This window comes from Dysidea avara, chromosome 12 (assembly GCF_963678975.1).
Source record: "Dysidea avara chromosome 12, odDysAvar1.4, whole genome shotgun sequence".
NCBI classification, from domain to species: domain Eukaryota; kingdom Metazoa; phylum Porifera; class Demospongiae; order Dictyoceratida; family Dysideidae; genus Dysidea; species Dysidea avara.
Window position 1 is genome coordinate 23,202,641 of NC_089283.1, and position 19,819 is coordinate 23,222,459.

The window sequence follows — 19,819 nt, forward strand, 5'->3', positions numbered from 1 at the left end:
GCCGTATACCTAGCAAAGAACAGTTGCTACAGTAATATTAGTAGCTTACCATTAAAACACTAGAATCTGCAAAGGTGTCTAATGTTTCATCGTTGCAAAGACTAGCCTTCTATTGGGGTTCATTACCAAAGGATGCACCACACCAGCAAGGAGCTAAATACTTAACTGGAAATTGAAACTGTGTGAAACTCGCTTTGGCCATGGGTGTTTATGCCACAGAACATTACACTGGTTGCATCTGGTCTCACAGCAGTCACTGGAGTACACCAATTCACTGTCTCTGCTACAGCTAATGTTTCTTTATCCACGTCTACAAAGTTTATAATACAAATTAGCTTTAGACAACTGTGTAATCACTAAAAAGCACCTTGTACATCAATTTTTTTTGACTCCAGCTTCTTCGCACACAGCGTGAAGCATTGCGCCAAAAATGATGCATGCACACAATTATTTGTTCTATTTAAAGATTGCCTCAGCTGCTAAACTCATTTTATTACAATAGAACGAAAGTGCTATCTGGAGGAAGCAGTTAAAGAAAGGCTACTAATACAAATTATTATTCATTGCATGATGTATGGCGGCGCCCACCCCCGGCAGCACATTTGTAGTGAGCGGTGAAAGCATGATGAAACGGTAGAATACGGATACTTACAGGTACAGTTATGTAACATTAGGTAGGCATCACGTGATTAGTAAGGATAGTCACATGAATTCTTTGTTTTTAATTGCTTGGCGAAAAATCTTCCCTTTATAGTGCACTTCCCTGTAAAGTTACTTTCACAATGCATTTTATGCCAGTGACAGTGGCGTAAAAGCTTGTCATTAAGTACTTAATGGCAAGCTTGGCGTAAAATCTTTTCTTTAGGGTTAAAGAAATGATTGGCGTAAAATCTTGTCTTTAAGCATAAAGACAATATTTGTCATTATACGCCAATGTATGTATGACCGGCATCTACAAGCCCATTAAATAATAATAAAAAGACACAAATGAGTAAACAACAAAAGTGAAATAATTATGTAATCAACATCATCAAGTGTACTCTGATAGCAGGCAGGGGCGGATCCAGACTTATAGAAAGGGGGGGTCAAAAATGAACTGAGGCACTACATTGTCTCTGGTTTGATAAGGTGAGACCAAATATATATATAAAAAAGGTCACAGCCAGCTAACAATAGCTGCCCACCTCACCAGCCACACATTTATAGCTGATAAAGTACATAAAAATCCTTAAATAGCTCACTACACACTGTTCTAAAACTGTGACTGCTTTATTAGAGTGACTGCTCTATTAGAATATCTCGATCTTGGTATATATGCTAAAAATTTTTGGAGGGGGGTCAAGAGCCCCCTTTGACTCCCTCCCCTGTATCCGTCCCTGATAGCAGGGTCCTCAGTAGGAACACTATGACATGTATACAATGTCAACTAAAGTACCTAGATGTGTACTATGCATTAATATTGTTACTATTTGTATGATCACTTCAGAAAGCAATTTCACTGTTACATTGTTTATAACTTGGATAATTCATGGGTTGTTTGCACATGTAACAAAAGGGGCGGTACCCATCAAAGGGGGTGCAGTATGTGATGGCCCAATATCCAGATTTGCTTGTAATGTAATTAACTACTTCTGTACCAAATTTGCTGCTTTTATCACAACTATACACCATTGATACGGTATGCCAGTGTACTAAATGTAGAACACAAGCATCTGCCAAAATATTTAAATTCTATTTTTCATGCAGATCAAGTTAAACCACCAAACTTTAATTGTACCAAAATTTTGTATCCTATGGTATACAAGAAAGTATAGCATAAAATAATCGTGACTACAACCTAAAACACTAGTCACTACAAAACTACTAAAATACTACTAGTGTAAACTGTTACTAAAACACTACTAGCCTGTCACCACCAAAACAGTAATCGGCTATTACAATCTGTCCATCATCCATCATCACTACTCCATAAGGATAACTAAACCTTTTCTTGCCTTGATAGGTACCTTCAATGGCTGATGTAAACTTCCCATCTTCTTCAAACACCAACACACAGTTAGTTTCGTAAGAACTGATCAACAAGTGTCCATCTGGTGTATAGTGTATCCCAACTGGCCATTGTAACTTGAAGGGAACATCAGTAAAATTACCAAACACTTTAAGGAATTGTCCTTTAGTGGTGAACACCTGGATCCTGTTATTGGCAGCATCTGTAATGAACAACTGATCTTCACTATTGTTCAGTGTCAAGTCAAGAGGTTCATTGAAGGTACCAGGTTGTGTGCCATGTTGCCCAAAACAATATTGGAAACGTTGTCCATATTGAAATACTCCAATTCTGTGATTTTTCCTATCACACACAAACAACAGTTCTGACTGGGACAACACTAGACCATAAGGAGACTGGAACTGACTGTTAGCTGTACCTTTACTGCCAAACTGGGAAATAAATTCTCCGTTTAGTTTAAACTTCTGAATACAGTGCAACATACAATCTGCAACATACAAATATCCCTTCTTGTCTACTGCTACTCCAGTGATAGCCTGAAACTTTCCATTTCCACTACCTGCTCCACCAATAACATGAGAGTATTGGAAGTGTTTATCAAATACTGCTAACTGACTGGTGGAATTGTCACGAACAATAAGTTCATTGTTAGGTCCTTTAGCCAACAGATAAGGAGATGTTAACTTCTTGTTAGTTGGTCCATATTTGGCAATGATCTTCACCTCCTGCTTCAACTTATTGTAGTCACGAATGTTTGTCGACACTTTGATTTCTTCATGGTTCACTTCTAATCCTCCCCAGTAAACTGATAACGAATGATCTTCCTTTCTTTTAGGATTATACCATATATGGTACTGTCCTCTTGACTGTTCTTCAATATGTGTATTCTGTAAAAACCCCCTCTCCTTGTTGCAACGGATTTCTAGATCTTTTGATTGGTTCACTATAGGAGACGCAAAAATGTCTTTCAGTGTGACAGTCACTTTAACTTGATCTGGTTTGACTATTTGACCATATTTGGAACAACTACAATCAGGTAAATGTGGAAGACAAGACACATCACAGACTGAATTATTAACAAACTCAACTGGGTGATGACAAATAACAATCATGTCACTTGGTTTACACTCTGGATCAAGGCTAGTATGTTCCACTTGTTTCGTTACTTCATCAACTCTATTCTCAATCCATTTGTTGTATGTTAGTAATTGTCTGGTTCTGTTAACTGCTACAATTTTATGGCAGAACTCATGACAACTCACCAATTGTCTCTCCACAAACTTTGCACTTTCTTTTTGTACAGTGAGTGTCTTTTTAAATGAAGTCTTGATGGTGTTCACCTTTCCAACTGTTTCTTCTTCTTGTTGCTTCAACAACTCGTACACTTCACCATATGTAGCTCAAATCTTCTCAATATTTGCTTCACTCTCAATGTCAACTTGTTTCTCACAATGTTCAATTTTCTTTACTCCATTTCTTACTCGTTCTAACAACTGTTTCAGTGGAGCAGTGACTTGTTTCATCTTCTCTCTTTCTTCATCCACCACTTCATCAACAAAGTCAAAATCATGATCTCTGTGACCATGAGGATGATCCTTCAAGGTGCAGTCTCGACATATTAAACTACTACAAGTCTTACAGTACAGGTCTAGTGTTTGTTTGGTGTGCGACTTGCAAAATTCTGCCTTTTCTGGTGTGGCTACAGCTTGTTTGGGATTTTGAAGACATTCACTGATGGGAACAGTTTTGTGTGCCTCAAAATCATTCCATTTTCTGTGAAATTCATTACAATTGTCACATAACCCATTCTCACACTCAATACACCACGTGACAGCTGGCGCATCTTCCCTACACTTTCCACATTTCATCATCGCTGAACCTTGTCCGGATTCCTTTCGCCTTCCAAAAATTTCCACTAAACGATTGTAAAATTAGTGGGAGTAGACGCTATCTCGTCCTGTTGAAGTGGTGCACGACATAACGGACAACATACAATCACCGCCATTTTCTTATTAGATTCTATACTCCGCTCTATACATCGCTTACAGAACGTATGCAAACACGGGATGGTCTTCGGATCAGTAAAAAGGTTTCCACAGATGAAACAAGTTATTTCTTCCTCGATCTGTCGCCATTCCTTCTCTATACCACTCGCCATTGTTTAGCTCCACGTGATGATAATTGCAAGAATGACTAGGGTTTTTTAAATATTATTTCTTATATTTTATTTATTAAGGCTTTACAGCACAAGTGCTGAAGGTATGTAGGACACCCGGTATGGCAGTACCGCAAAAATAGTAGAAGTCTTTTAATTTTTTATCCCTAAACTGTGCGCCACAATCGATAATCTGATGAACGAGATCTGCCAGGATGTAATGTCACTTTTACAGTGAACAACTTGAGATGAAGAGAGTAAGGGAGTTAATATGCAATCTGGTTGTTAAGTGACCCCTCCGGCTGATATACATGGGATTGGACAAGTTGAGTTAGTGTATTGTCGCCATTGGGGCAGCTTCAGTATGAACTAGAAGGAGATGTCCCCAAACAAGGTGAGACCATTTCAGTGAGATCCCAGTCATGCACCATGATGCACATACAGCTGGCTACTACAGTAGCAGGGGTAGGGTGGGGGATTTGACAATTTGATGAGGTAATAGTCCCACTACTGGGGGCACTAACATTACCTGCAACTGACCTAACAACACCAAATCATCATTATTATTATTATTATTGTTTACTGAGCAGTCAGCCCTGCTGGTGTGCTCAGGAATCACATAAACACAAATACATTAGGTACAATGATATGATTGGAGTCTAGTCGTAAATAGATCAGTATCTACAATTTCAATTGTATCAGTTGGTAGTATGTTCCAGTCGTTTATTGTTCTTGAGAAATAGCTGTTTTGATATGCCGTGGTGGATGAGGTAGGTAAGATATAGTGAAGATGGTGGTATTGTCTTGTTGGTCGTGTTTTTGGTAAGTAATAATGAGGAATTTGGAGTGATAACTGTTGGTAGTGTATCTTATGCAATATTTGTAACCTAGATAATTTCCAACGAACTTGTAATGTAGGCCATTTTAGCTGATCCAACATTAAAGAAACTGAACTGAATCTGCCATAGTCATTCAACACCCAGCACACTGCTCTTCGTTGTACTTTCTCTAACTCTGGAATATCTCCAACATGGTAGGGATCCCAGACAGCAGATGCATACTCTAGTTGTGGTCTCACCATTGTTAGGTAAGCTGATTCTTTAACTTGTTTTGAACATTTGTTTAGATTGCGTTTTAAGAAATTGAGTGTTCTAGATGCTTTATTGACAACATTTGATATGTGAGGTGACCAAGACAGTGATTTATGAATTAAGACTCCTAGGTACATATGTTGATCAGATATATCTAGTATGTGACTATGAAGTGTGTAGTCGTGAGTGAGTGGTGATAAGGATCTCGTGCAACGTATAACTGGATTAGTAGGGTGGGGGATTTGACAACTTGCTGAGGTAATAGTCCCACTACTGGAGCACTAACATTTACCGGCTGTAACCTGACAACACCAAATCATCATCATTATTATGGAAAGGGAAATAGGTTAGTGTAGTATCTGGGATGTTTTCATTATCAGCTTATTGTGTACTGGGTGTTGATGGGTGGATCACATGACAACTTGTAGCCACATCCTATTTTCCTGAAATTACATTACATGTGCTTACATGGAAAATGATCCAATCCAGTTTCACTAGACAAATCAAGGCTGCAGTTAGTAGAGGCCAAAGTAGCCACTGAAGCAGAGTAGTTACATGGAAACCAAAATTCACAGAGCCATATACCTCGATCTGGCCATGGTGATCCCTGTATGAAAATTTGTACGACAAACTGCCTTGACCTTTGATACCACACATAGCAAAACTGAAGTAATCATTCTTGAGAGATTTGTCATGTCTTCTGTAGTGTTCAATTACAAATGTGATGAAGTATACCATCACCAAGCCCTCTATATCACCCAACAATGAGTTAGCATAAAGTGTGATCAACCAATATTAGTTTGTAATGGATGAAAGAGTGTGGAGGACATGTGTTAGGAGGTGCTACAAGGCATCTTGTGGTGTAGGAAACTTGTCCCCCATGGGTCCTCAATTCCAGGGTCCACTGTATTTTCCTTTACCTACCCATCTTATCAGCCATGAAACTTGTTATTCACAGTAGACATGGAGCCACATGAATGCACTGATGAATTTCTGTCATAACCAACTGTAGTATAATACTTTGCTTTTACAGGCTGCTGGTCCCAGGTCTTGTGGTGAGCCATACAAGCAGTCTAAGGCCTTGATGAGGATTGTTAGCTACTTGACCATATATACCATTTGTGATGGTACCCCTCAAGAATTCTCGGGGCTTCAGAAAGGTACATGCAGGTAATACACAAATGCTAACATAATTAAACAGGTTATTGTATATAGACAACGGTAAATGTCCACAGATGTGATTTCGTCAATCAAGTTACATTGTTTTGTTTACTGGTTTAGGGAAATGTTGTTTACAGATGGAGTGCTGTTTGTTGACCCAGATTACTTTGAGAAGGAAGGCATAGAGGACAAAAAAGGTACTAAACTATAACAAGTTGTGATACATAGATCCTTTTGTTGTACTCTGATGTTATAGTAGAACCCCTCTAAGATGGACACCAGGGGAATTTAATTTTGTCCTTGTAAAGTAGTGTCCTCAGTTATGGGATATACAAGCCACTAATGCTGTTGATTTGGGATCTAGACAGATGTCCGTTATAAAGGGGTTGTCCTGAATTTAGGGATGACCTTTAGAGGGTGCTCAGCTTTTTGTGGATTTAAGTATCTGCTAAGCTATCAACACTGTTGTTTGTGTATGTGAGGATCACTTACTAATTCTCATTATTCTCATACCATATAGCCTAAATATTTTGAGGGGCAAATTTTTCCAGGTTGAGCAATGTTGTGAAAAATAATACTTTTGCAAATTTGCGGACAATCCCAAAATGTATTAGACTATATGGAAGTCTAAATATTTCAAGGATAAAATTTTCACTGATAACCCCCAAAACTGCAAAATCAGCAAAAATTTTCCCCCTTGAAATATTTAGGCTATATGGCACATACATTCTCATAAACTTGATTATTGGTTTCAGCCATTAATATTCAAAATAGGAGGACAAGCAAATTGTTTCACTAACCAGCCAGATAGCTAAAGTAGATAGGTCACATGACTCAGAATGTTAGTTTGCTCTAGCTAGTTAAAAAGTTTCTTAATAGTTCCATTCAGCCACTGATAGTACAGTATAATAAACCATTGATGTAGTGAGTAAAATGGTAACACAGGCTGGGATGAGACAATAATAAAAATGTTATGACTTTAGTATAGTTTAGTGTGTATGTTATTCATGTAGATGTGGGAGAAAAGACTTGGAAGTGTTTGGGATTACTTTCCACCTGGATCTTGTGGGTGTGGCTATTGTATCATGAACCACAATCTCTTCAAGAGCACATGCAAGTTTTTGCTAAAACGAGAGAGTTAAAACCTCAGCTGATGATGATGCTGCGAATCAGGCTAATGAAGAAGCTCGGTGATAATACTTACCTCTTCATCTTTGTGGTGAGCTAAGTGATAAAAATTATTATGTATGGTCAGAACTGTGTGTAGGACCTCTTTTTATTTAACCGATTTTTGAATAAAAGGTTTATTTCTTTCAGAGGTAAAATTGTATGGAACCAGACCTGTTGGGACAAATATCTTTTTTGTCTTTTAGTTAACCAGGTGTGTACCCACAGCTGGCTGGAGGCTTGCAGTGGGCGTTTTGTCATTTGGGTTTTGTAGTTTGTTATGGAAGTTTTCCATTATTTATTATTTTGGAAAATTTGTTAGAAGCTAGTATAGCAGAAGATTGTTAAGGGACAACTAAAGTTTATGGTTTACCAATTTACCTGCACAACACTCACACATACAGCGTCTATTGTAAGAACTTGTAGAATTGTACATTTATACACTGTTTAGAGTGTATTGTTTCTGTGGTATATAATGTACTGTAGTACAGTGTTGAAACCGGGTCGGGTCAACCGGGTCACATTTTCTCCGGGTCATCCGGGTCCGACCTGGTTTACAAATTATCCGGGTCTGACCCGGATTGGATCACGTGAGAAATGAAATTGTTCGTTTGACGACGTGGAAACTTATAAACGCTATTGCGTAGCTCTTTCGCGAGCCACCCCCACTTATCACATTACAAACATACGCTCAGCCACACCCATTTAGTAGTAAGTGCAGTCTGTAGCACGAAACTGTGTCCGTTGGCTGTCGTCTGCAAGCTTACGTGGAGCTACGCCCACTAATCGATTATTGTAAGAGTTATATATAGTCAAGTCTTGCAGCAGGATAAGTCTTGCAGCAGGATAAGTACTTTTGTGAGCCACACCCACTTCAATATATTGTAATACTGGGTATGCACGAAGCCACACCCAATTGCAGTCTGTAAACTCGCAGTAGCTACGTGGAACCAAAACCCACTGACTGATTTTATATTATAAACTTACCGGCTTAGTTATCACATAACTACTCGTTTACTCAACATGAATTGAACACTCAAAACGTAGTCTCGCTCACTCGAGGCTACCCGAAACATAGCTCTTATCGCACGCCTCGGCTTTAATTAATCCGGGTCAAATCCGGGTCTGACCCGGATTGCTATCCGGGTCAGTGGGTCATCCGGGTCAGCGGTAGTGACCCGGTTTCAACGCTGCTGTAGTATACATGTTTGTAACACTGTGTACATACATGACTACTACTATCTAACATTTACTAAATCATATTTCTTGTTATTGAAACATGTAAAACATGTTAGTAAGACCAGTAGAGCTGGTGTGTGCTGACTGGGATTTGTAATGATGATGTCATTATGGACAATTAATGTTCATTATGTGATGTTTATGAGTCCTGTAGTCAACAGGACTCATAAAGTAGTCAACAGGACTCATATGGTACTGTCCTCTTGACTGTTCTTCAATATGTGTATTCTGTAAAAACCCCCTCTCCTTGGTGCAACGGATTTCTAGATCTTTTGATTGGTTCACTATAGGAGACGCAAAAATGTCTTTCAGTGTGACAGTCACTTTAACTTGATCTGGTTTGACTATTTGACCATATTTGGAACAACTACAATCAGGTAAATGTGGAAGACAAGACACATCACAGACTGAATTATTAACAAACTCAACTGGGTGATGACAAATAACAATCATGTCACTTGGTTTACACTCTGGATCAAGGCTAGTATGTTCCACTTGTTTTGTTACTTCATCAACTCTATTCTCAATCCATTTGTTGTATGTAAGTAATTGTCTGGTTCTGTTAACTGCTACAATTTTATGGCAGAACTCATGACAACTCACCAATTGTCTCTCCACAAACTTTGCACTTTCTTTTTGTACAGTGAGTGTCTTTTTAAATGAAGTCTTGATGGTGTTCACCTTTCCAACTGTTTCTTCTTCTTGTTGCTTCTTTTTAGCTCGTACACTTCACCATATGTAGCTCGTATCTTCTCAATATTTGTTTCACTCTCAATGTCAACTTGTTTCTCACAATGTTCAATTTTCTTTACTCCATTTCTTACTCGTTCTAACAACTGTTTCAGTGGAGCAGTGACTTGTTTCATCTTCTCTCTTTCTTCATCCACCACTTCATCAACAAAGTCAAAATCATGATCTCTATGACCACGAGGATGATCCTTCAAGGTGCAGTCTCGACATATTAAACTACTACAAGTCTTACAGTACAGGTCTAGTGTTTGTTTGGTGTGCGACTTGCAAAATTCTGCCTTTTCTGGTGTGGCTACAGCTTGTTTGGGATTTTGAAGAAATTCACTGATGGGAACAGTTTTGTGTGCCTCAAAATCATTCCATTTTCTGTGAAATTCATTACAATTGTCACATAACCCATTCTCACACTCAATACACCACGTGACAGCTGGCGCATCTTCCCTACACTTTCCACATTTCATCATCGCTGAACCTTGTCCGGATTCCTTTCGCCTTCCAAAAATTTCCACTAAACGATTAATTGTAAAATTAGTGGGAGTAGACGCTATCTCGTCCTGTTGAAGTGGTGCACGACATAACGGACAACATACAATCACCGCCATTTTCTTATTAGATTCTATACTCCGCTCTATACATCGCTTACAGAACGTATGCAAACACGGGATGGTCTTCGGATCAGTAAAAAGGTTTCCACAGATGGAACAAGTTATTTCTTCCTCGATCTGTCGCCATTCCTTCTCTATACCACTCGCCATTGTTTAGCTCCACGTGATGATAATTGCAAGAATGACTAGGGTTTTTTAAATATTATTTCTTATATTTTATTTATTAAGGCTTTACAGCACAAGTGCTGAAGGTATGTAGGACACCCGGTATGGCAGTACCGCAAAAATAGTAGAAGTCTTTTAATTTTTTATCCCTAAACTGTGCGCCACAATCGATAATCTGATGAACGAGATCTGCCAGGATGTAATGTCACTTTTACAGTGAACAACTTGAGATGAAGAGAGTAAGGGAGTTAATATGCAATCTGGTTGTTAAGTGACCCCTCCGGCTGATATACATGGGATTGGACAAGTTGAGTTAGTGTATTGTCGCCATTGGGGCAGCTTCAGTATGAACTAGAAGGAGATGTCCCCAAACAAGGTGAGACCATTTCAGTGAGATCCCAGTCATGCACCATGATGCACATACAGCTGGCTACTACAGTAGCAGGGGTAGGGTGGGGGATTTGACAATTTGATGAGGTAATAGTCCCACTACTGGGGGCACTAACATTACCTACAACTGACCTAACAACACCAAATCATCATTATTATTATTATTATTGTTTACTGAGCAGTCAGCCCTGCTGGTGTGCTCAGGAATCACATAAACACAAATACATTAGGTACAATGATATGATTGGAGTCTAGTCGTAAATAGATCAGTATCTACAATTTCAATTGTATCAGTTGGTAGTATGTTCCAGTCGTTTATTGTTCTTGAGAAATAGCTGTTTTGATATGCCGTGGTGGATGAGGTAGGTAAGATATAGTGAAGATGGTGGTATTGTCTTGTTGGTCGTGTTTTTTGGTAAGTAATAATGAGGAATTTGGAGTGATAACTGTTGGTAGTGTATCTTATGCAATATTTGTAACCTAGATAATTTCCAACGAACTTGTAATGTAGGCCATTTTAGCTGATCCAACATTAAAGAAACTGAACTGAATCTGCCATAGTCATTCAACACCCAGCACACTGCTCTTCGTTGTACTTTCTCTAACTCTGGAATATCTCCAACATGGTAGGGATCCCAGACAGCAGATGCATACTCTAGTTGTGGTCTCACCATTGTTAGGTAAGCTGATTCTTTAACTTGTTTTGAACATTTGTTTAGATTGCGTTTTAAGAAATTGAGTGTTCTAGATGCTTTATTGACAACATTTGATATGTGAGGTGACCAAGACAGTGATTTATGAATTAAGACTCCTAGGTACATATGTTGATCAGATATATCTAGTATGTGACTATGAAGTGTGTAGTCGTGAGTGAGTGGTGATAAGGATCTCGTGCAACGTATAACTGGATTAGTAGGGTGGGGGATTTGACAACTTGCTGAGGTAATAGTCCCACTACTGGAGCACTAACATTTACCGGCTGTAACCTGACAACACCAAATCATCATCATTATTATGGAAAGGGAAATAGGTTAGTGTAGTATCTGGGATGTTTTCATTATCAGCTTATTGTGTACTGGGTGTTGATGGGTGGATCACATGACAACTTGTAGCCACATCCTATTTTCCTGAAATTACATTACATGTGCTTACATGGAAAATGATCCAATCCAGTTTCACTAGACAGATCAAGGCTGCAGTTAGTAGAGGCCAAAGTATCCACTGAAGCAGAGTAGTGTGTATTAATTATATGGAAACCAAAATTCACAGAGCCATACCTCGATCTGGCCATGGTGATCCCTATATGAAAATTTGTACGTCAAACTGCCTTGACCTTTGATACCACACATAGCAAAGCTGAAGTAGTCATACTTGAGAGATTTGTCATGTATTTCTTCTGTAGTGTTCAATTACAAATGTGATGAAGTATACCATTACCAAGCCCTCTATATCACCCAACAATGAGTTAGTGTAAAGTGGGAAAGTTTGTGATCAACCAATATTAGTTTGTAATGGATGAAAGAGTGTGGAGGACATGTGTACATATTGTTAGGAGGTGCTACAAGGCATCTTGTGGTGTAGGAAACTTGTCCCCATGGGTCCTCAATTCCATGGTTCACTGTGTTTTCCTTTTACCTACCCATCTTATCAGCCATGACAGGATCGAAACTTGTTGTTCACAGTAGACATGGAACCACATGAATGCACTGATGAATTTCTGTCATAACCGGCTGTACTTTGCTTTTACAGGCTGCTGGTCCCAGGTCTTGTGGTGAGCCATACAAGCAGTCTAAGGCCTTGATGAGGACTGTTAGCTACTTGACCATATATACCATTTGTGACGGTACCCCTCAAGAATTCTCAGGGCTTCAGAAAGGTACATGCAGGTAATACGCAAATGCTTTCATATTTAAACAGGTTATTGTATGTAGACAATGGTAAATGTCCACAGATGTGATTTCGTCAATCAAGTTACATTGTTTTGTTTACTGGTTTAGGAGAATGTTGTTTACAGATGGAATGTTGTTTGTTGACCCAAATTACTTTGAGAAGGAAGGCATAGAGGACAAAAAAGGTACTAAACTATAACAAGTTGTGATACATAGATCCTTTTGTTGTACGATGATGTTATAGTAGAACCCCTCTAAGATGGACACCAGGGGAATTTAATTTTGTCTTTTGTAAAGTGGTATCCTCAGTTATGGGATATACAAGCCACTAATACTGTTGATTTGGGACCTAGACAGATGTCCTCTATAAAGGGGTTGTCCAGAATTTAGGGATAACCTTTAGAGGGTGCTCGGCTTTTTGTGGATTTAAGTATCTGCTAAGCTATCAACACTGTTGTTTGTGTATGTGAGGGACACTTACTAATTCTTGTTAATTTCACATATACTCTCATAAACTTGATTATTGGTTTCAGCCATTAATATTCAAAATAGGAGGACAAGCAAATTGTTTCACTAACCAGCCAGATAGCTAAAGTAGATAGGTCACATGACTCAGAATGTTAGTTTGCTCTAGCTAGTTAAAAAGTTTCTTAATAGTTCCATTCAGCCACTGATAGTACAGTATAATAAACCATTGATGTAGTGAGTAAAATGGTAACACAGGCTGGGATGAGACAATAATAAAAATGTTATGACTTTAGTATAGTTTAGTGTGTATGTTATTCATGTAGATGTGGGAGAAATGACTTGGAAGTGTTTGGGATCACTTTCCACCTGGATCTTGTGGGTGTGGCTATTGTATCATGAACCACAATCTCTTCAAGAGCACATGCAAGTTTTTGCTAAAACGGGAGAGCTGATGATGATGCTGCAAATCAGGCTAATGAAGAAGCTCGGTGATAATGTTTACCCCTTCATCTTTGTGGTGAACTAAGTGATAAAAATTATTACATTGGTCAGAATTGTGTGTGGGACCTCTTTTTATTTGACCGATTTTTGAACAATAGGTTTATTCCTTTCAGAGGTAAAATTGTATGGAACCAGACCTGTTGGGACAAATATCTTTTTTGTCTTTTAGTTAACCAGGTGTGTGCCCACAGCTGGCTGAAGGCTTGCAGGGGCGTTTTGTCATTTGGGTTTTGTAGTTTGGTATGGAAGTTTTCCATTATTTGTTATTTTGGAGAATTTGTTAGAAGTTAGTATAGCAGAAGATTGTAAAGGGACAACTAAAGTTTATGGTTTACCAGTTTGTGAGGGTGAAAATCACTAAGACAATTTACTAGCACAACACTCACACATACAATGTCTATTTTAAGAACTTGTAAAATTGTACATTTATACACTGTTTAGAGTGTATTGTTTGTGTTGTATATAATGTACTGTAGTATACATGTTTGTAACACTGTGTACATACATGACTACTACCTAAAATTTACTAATGTCAACCATATTTCTTGTTATTAAAACACTTAAAACATGTTAGTAAGACCAGTAGAGCTGGTGTGTGCTGACTGGGATTTGTAATGATGATGTCATTATGGACAATTAATGTTCATTATGTGATGCTGTAGTCAACAGGTTTGGACTAATTTCACAAAAACATAGCTTTCATAAGGATGTGGGCTAAGTGGATACCTTAAAAATTTAATTCTCATATCTTAATTCTGCTTAGTGAAAATTGTGTATGTGCTTCATGGCTGTCTGCTGAAGGATGAGTGAGTTGTTGTATTAGCACTCTTTTCAATCATTTTATTTATATTTATTTTTGGGTTTACCAAAATACTGACCTACCGCAAACACAAGTCATAGCCTTAATGTGATCTATGAAATCTCTATTACTAAGTTTTGTCAAGCAGTGATGAGTGGTTTTAGAGGACCAACTCACGAATAGTACTGAAACGAATAGCAATTTTTACTATTACTGTACTAGTTGTGAACAAAATGACTGAATATTTGATTATTCTTTAAGCTTATACTTCTATTGAATAAGTACTGAAACCTTTTGTTAGGGAGCAAGGTAAAGCCTAAGAGCTATTTCTGTCTTTTCTAAAATAGAATTTTTACAGCATAGATACATCACTTCATTCACATTCTTAAGTTTCAAGGCTGGCTATTCCATCTGATTACAGTGTACAAAGTACTAAATATTATTCGAATAGTGTGTTACCCCATACTGACGGAATAGTCAAATAACTGAATAATCGTTTCAGCACTACTCACGAATATCAACCAGGGAAAGCATTGTTCAGCAAAACCTTCAACTTTACAACTCATGAGGTTTTTTGCTCTAGTAATATCCTAGTAATATCCTAGTGATATCCTAGTGATGCCTGTTTATGTACATGACTGTAATGTCAACTAAAGTCCCACACTGTCATTATTAGTGTCCAAATTGAAAAGGTCTGTTACGTCAATTGTTGGATCAGCTTTGTTTGTTGATATTTTATATCAGTTGTTGGAATATCGTTAAAAATCACAGAAAAGATTTACATGAGTCTTGATCATTGACATAACATTACATAACACATAATTTGTAATGTCACAGGAATGTCACATATGACTTCCTGTTTATCCCAAATTTGGTAATTTTTATAACCTTGTGGTTTATAGTCTCTCTTTATAGCATTGTACAGACTTTCATAGTTGTTAAGGACAGGTCCCTGGAAAATGGTAGAGTACCCAGTCCTTGGTGCTCAGCTGAAGGGTGTCCCTTCAAGCAAAGAGTAAAGAGTATGTAGCCTCTTCACCTTTGAAGATTGAGATACTCTAATAGAGCAGTCATAAATACTCTAATAAAGCAGTCTGCTGCAGCTAAAATTATTCACAATTTTATTTATTTTTTGAGTCATTACTAGAGAATAATAAGTCCACGAAACATAATATTAATATGCTATGGTCCAAAGGTAAATGCTACAACACAATTTGACAGGCCAACAATCAAACACAATGTAAACTTTTTCATTAAGTGTTTTCAACTTCAGCAACCCAAATAAAATGGTGTAAAACTAATGTAATTTCCTATGCTGTATTTGTAGACTGCAGGTTACTGTATACAAATCTTATGACCTCATGTTTTGTACCTTCTTTGCTACTTGAATTGGTCACTTTCATGAGGTGATCTTATTAATGAGGTCATGAAATACAAGTTTTTGACATTCTTCAAAAGATGGACAGTGTATGGTATTGTTGAGTACAATTTTGCACATACCTTGATTGTACCCAAACACAAATGAGATGGTGTTTCCACCTCAGTACTGTCCACCCCCAACCAATATTACAGAGCTGTTGTTTCCAGCACTCTGTATAGTTGTGTAGTAGTTGTATATGTACCTTGCTTCTCCATAACAAGCATCCAAGAATACCATCCTACAATATACCCTAATAGAACAATCACTTTACATTAGAAGTGATAACTTGTCACTGACATGTGTTAACACAATAGGACATGCCCTGGAGATGTGATCACCTTTGGGGTGGGACATCTTCCATTTTGCTCATAAATTACTGTCTCGATAGTTAGTTATTCATTGGTAGCACGTTTCCCATGCATCAACGCAAGGTGGCATTTATCAATGCCAATCACTCCAGCCATTGTACTGCTTCGCATCATTTAGACGGGTGTAGTGAAGTGTCTGATGAGTGGTGCAGCACTATAATAGCCTTGGTTAGCTTAAGTTATTGGCTAATGAGCGTGTGCTATACAGATACCAGGCCGATGGTTGTACTGCTTCCCATTCATTCACACAAGTTCAGTGTTGTGCGTTTATTCGTTCCAGAGCGATTTACCTCCTTGTCAGTCCTAGCCTTGTATTGTGACTTCCTGCATTGGTCTGGTGTTTGATGTTTTTTAACTTAGTGGCCAGACTGTGTGGCCAAAAGGAGGTACTTATAGTATGTTCACGTTGAGCTGAATCCTCAAAAACATTTAATAACTCATGGATGCAATTACACATGATCTTGAAATTTGGCTCATTTGTAGTACTGCTTGACCCGCTAAAAATATTTCAAATTTTTTTTGTTCAAATGTTTGACATAATATTTACGGCCAATCAAAATTTTCACAATACATTTCCTATGGGAAGCCATATAAGCACAGTGTCCATTACAGCCCTTTCCCGAACTTGTAATGGAGCCAAACTGTACATGCCTGTTGTTGACACCTTTGCTGTTACCAATAATCTTCTGGTTGGCTGAAATGTTAACTCTGTTGAGAAAAAATCCACTTTTAATTTTTAGCTGTTTTTCAGGATTCAGCTCAACGTGAACATACTATAGCCATGTTACAATTATTTGTAAACTGGTTTACAACTGATTTGTAACACTGGCGGCAACCTTTGATCTGCCCACACACCATACTACAATTGTATTATCATCTCCTGATACTAAACTTGTTGTATTCTCACATGAAATACATTGTGTGGTTGTGTATGTATGTACATTTTATTGATGGTTCTTGTAGTGATTAAAACAACAATGGTGACCTCATGCTACCATCTCTGTCAATGAAGTTCACTTGTATAGTATACAGTCACCTGAACTGGGGAACCACCAACTGGATGAACTACCAAAGTGTGTGTGTGTCTGTGTGTGTACTGTGCATCATATGCACATAGAGTGGAGATAAGTGTACTTGTGTATGTGCATGTATAGTGTATGCCTGTGTACAGGTGTATGCATTTGTAAGACTTGTGTGTTTGGTTATGTAGTTTTACCACTGTATACCTGGAGTTCACCATCACCAATGAGTCTGGAGAACCTGTTCTGAAGATGCTATACCTCCATGTTGTGCTGATGTTAAATATTTGTAAGGCTAAAAGCAGTAACAAAATCTTTGTATTCCTACATTTAATCCAATAGGTGGTGAGTGCCAACAGGTTGGTAGGATATCCAAACAATGATCTGGTCTTGTTAAAGAGTATTTCACTATGACTATGCTGATATATCAGATGTTATCCAGGGGTGCAAACTAAGCCTCTTATTTGGGAGGTAACTTGCTGTACTGAGATTTGCTGTCACTGTGTAATAAGGTCACTATGTAATGAGGTCACTGTGTAATGAGGTCACTGTGTAATAAAGTCACTATGTAATGAGGTCACTGTGTAATGAGGTCACTGTGTAATAAAGTCACTGTGTAATAAGGTCACTATGTAATGAGGTCACTGTGTAATGAGGTCACCTGTCTAAGCCAGCCAACTTGATAATCCCCCAAATGTGTCATCTGTACATAAGTGACCTGTCTATTGTAGCCACCTGCTTAATAAGGTCACTGCAGAATAAGTGGGTCACCTAAATCTTCTGTTTCTTGGGCCTATATTTTTCTATGCAAAATGTTCACACATGATCACCTTGCTTGTAGAGATAACGTCATGAAGGGTTTGTGAAAATTACCTTTTAAATTCATTACAAAGTAAGGGACACTCGATATCTCACTATATAGCTGGCTACTGACAGATGGTACAGCAATCATAGTGTAGCTTGACTTGCAAAATCACTCTTCAGCTAGTAAAATTTAATGTTGTTATTTTAATTCTAACCCTGTATTTAGGTTTGTCCTGAGAAACATAAGGTTTAGTTTAAAGTGGCATAAACTTGAAAATCCCTTTAATGTATTGTTTGCATACAAGTACTGTAGCCACTCTTTAGCAAACAGATTAGAGTTGGTCTCACAAAAGCCACAGAAATGTCAGTAATTTCATCTACAATTTTAGAAGTTAGATGTTAGTGTGTTTGGTTATGTAGTTGTACCTTGGTGTATATATCCAGAGTCAAGGCTCTGTGGTATTAAGACAGGTGTATCCATTCATTGGACTGGACTACTGGACTGGACTACTGGACTGGATTACTGGACTCAGAAAATTTTTTTCTGTTTTCTTATGTTTTTATCACCAAACTTAACAAAAAAGTGTTTTAGTAACTGACACCATTCACCACGAGACATAAAACTTGTACATTAATCACAAAAATTGCATTAAAACTTTAGTACACTTTGTTATCAAAAAATAATTTGCCTACTGCTATAGCAACGTTTCAATCACTGTGCACTGTTAGCACTGTTAATGCATGTCTGTCTTCTTTAGCCTTCTTTTGTAAAATAGTACACCATATACACCATGCAATTACATTACATTACTACTGTAACCATAAAATTGCCTATAGCCTGCGCATTCACTGCTGGATCTTTGGCTTATAATGTTTGTAAATAGCAACGATTGCACAGTGGCACATTTAAGCTTCCCAATGCGTACATTTTCAAAATGCAATGAGCCTAAAAAGAGTTAAAAAAAAGCAAAATTAATACCATTAAATAGACCACCAAAACTATGGCACTTTTTTGAACATACTTAATAAAACATTAATAAATAATTTTATAAAAACAAACTGTATGTGCCTCTTTGTTTGTTTTTTTTTATATGACAAGACATGAAGAGCCTCAGCCCCATGTGTGCACGTGTGTGTGTACCACTCTATGTAATCACTTTTAGTGGTTGAAAAATGTGTTTGAGAACATTTTATGTGAGTCCAGTAGTCCAGTACAGTAATCCAGTCCAGTAGTCCAGTCCATGCAGTGAATGGATACACACTATTAAGACTTTATAATTATTCAGTATTTTTAAAGGTGGCACCTCAGTGTGACTAATATTGGTACATTACAGATCCCTACATTTAGTCACCATCACCAACAAGTCTCAAGAGCCTGTTCTGAAGATCACATGTCCATGGCGCACCTCCCGATGTTGAGTTGGTGTTGAATTTTCACTGATGCTGGCTACTTTGGAATTCAGTGTAAGTGATACCTGTCAATAGTAATACATTTGTAATTTTTCATTTCCACTAATGTTCCTATTCAGCTATCCAAAAATGTATAGGAGAATAATGTAGGGTGTGAACAAGCTGTTCATCAATTCTGTGGACATTTTATACAATGCTGTCTCTCCTATTATTGAGGTTCACTGTACAATAATGACACCTGTGTAATAAGGTCACTTGTCTAAAGTGGTCATTAACTTTTAATAAGATTGTAAATTGGTCTAAGGGTAACTGGCACATTTTGTACCAGTTGTTATTTAAGTAGGCCTGTACTGATACAGATATTACAAGTATCGGTATCGGCAAGAGTTCATAATATTATAAGGGGGAGA

The 19,819-nt window shown here is 37.9% G+C and overlaps 2 protein-coding genes across 8 annotated transcripts in view; one reads left to right on the top strand and one right to left on the bottom strand.

The window, feature by feature from the left end:
• The window catches only part of LOC136241779 (uncharacterized), a 118,034-nt gene that overhangs the window by 52,537 nt on the left and 45,678 nt on the right, over window positions 1-19,819 (top strand). The window contains exons 1-6 of one of the 7 annotated variants that reach the window (XM_066033094.1): window positions 4,158-5,250; window positions 5,303-5,385; window positions 5,435-5,600; window positions 6,288-6,424; window positions 6,536-6,612; window positions 7,429-7,634. In XM_066033094.1, the coding sequence (XP_065889166.1) occupies window positions 6,339-6,424; window positions 6,536-6,612; window positions 7,429-7,634 (369 nt within the window). In that variant the 5' untranslated portion in view covers window positions 4,158-5,250; window positions 5,303-5,385; window positions 5,435-5,600; window positions 6,288-6,338. Of the gene's footprint in view, window positions 1-4,157; window positions 5,386-5,434; window positions 5,601-6,287; window positions 6,425-6,535; window positions 6,613-7,428; window positions 7,635-19,819 lie in introns of those variants that run through there. The other 6 variants (XM_066033095.1, XM_066033093.1, XM_066033091.1 and 3 more) reach the window with 6 other exon arrangements.
• LOC136241778 (E3 ubiquitin-protein ligase TRIM71-like) lies at window positions 1,753-4,173 on the bottom strand. The gene is made up of 2 exons (XM_066033086.1): window positions 4,055-4,173; window positions 1,753-3,965 (listed from the first exon to the last, which is right to left on the bottom strand). The coding sequence occupies exon 2, from the start codon at window positions 3,118-3,120 to the stop codon at window positions 1,891-1,893; it is 1,230 nt and encodes a 409-aa protein (XP_065889158.1). The 5' UTR covers window positions 3,121-3,965; window positions 4,055-4,173; the 3' UTR covers window positions 1,753-1,890.

What these genes read in the sequence shown, in the direction of transcription:
- LOC136241778 (XM_066033086.1), bottom strand. Translation starts at nt 3,120, where the DNA reads ATGATTGTTATTTGTCATCACCCAGTTGAGTTTGTTAATAATTCAGTC.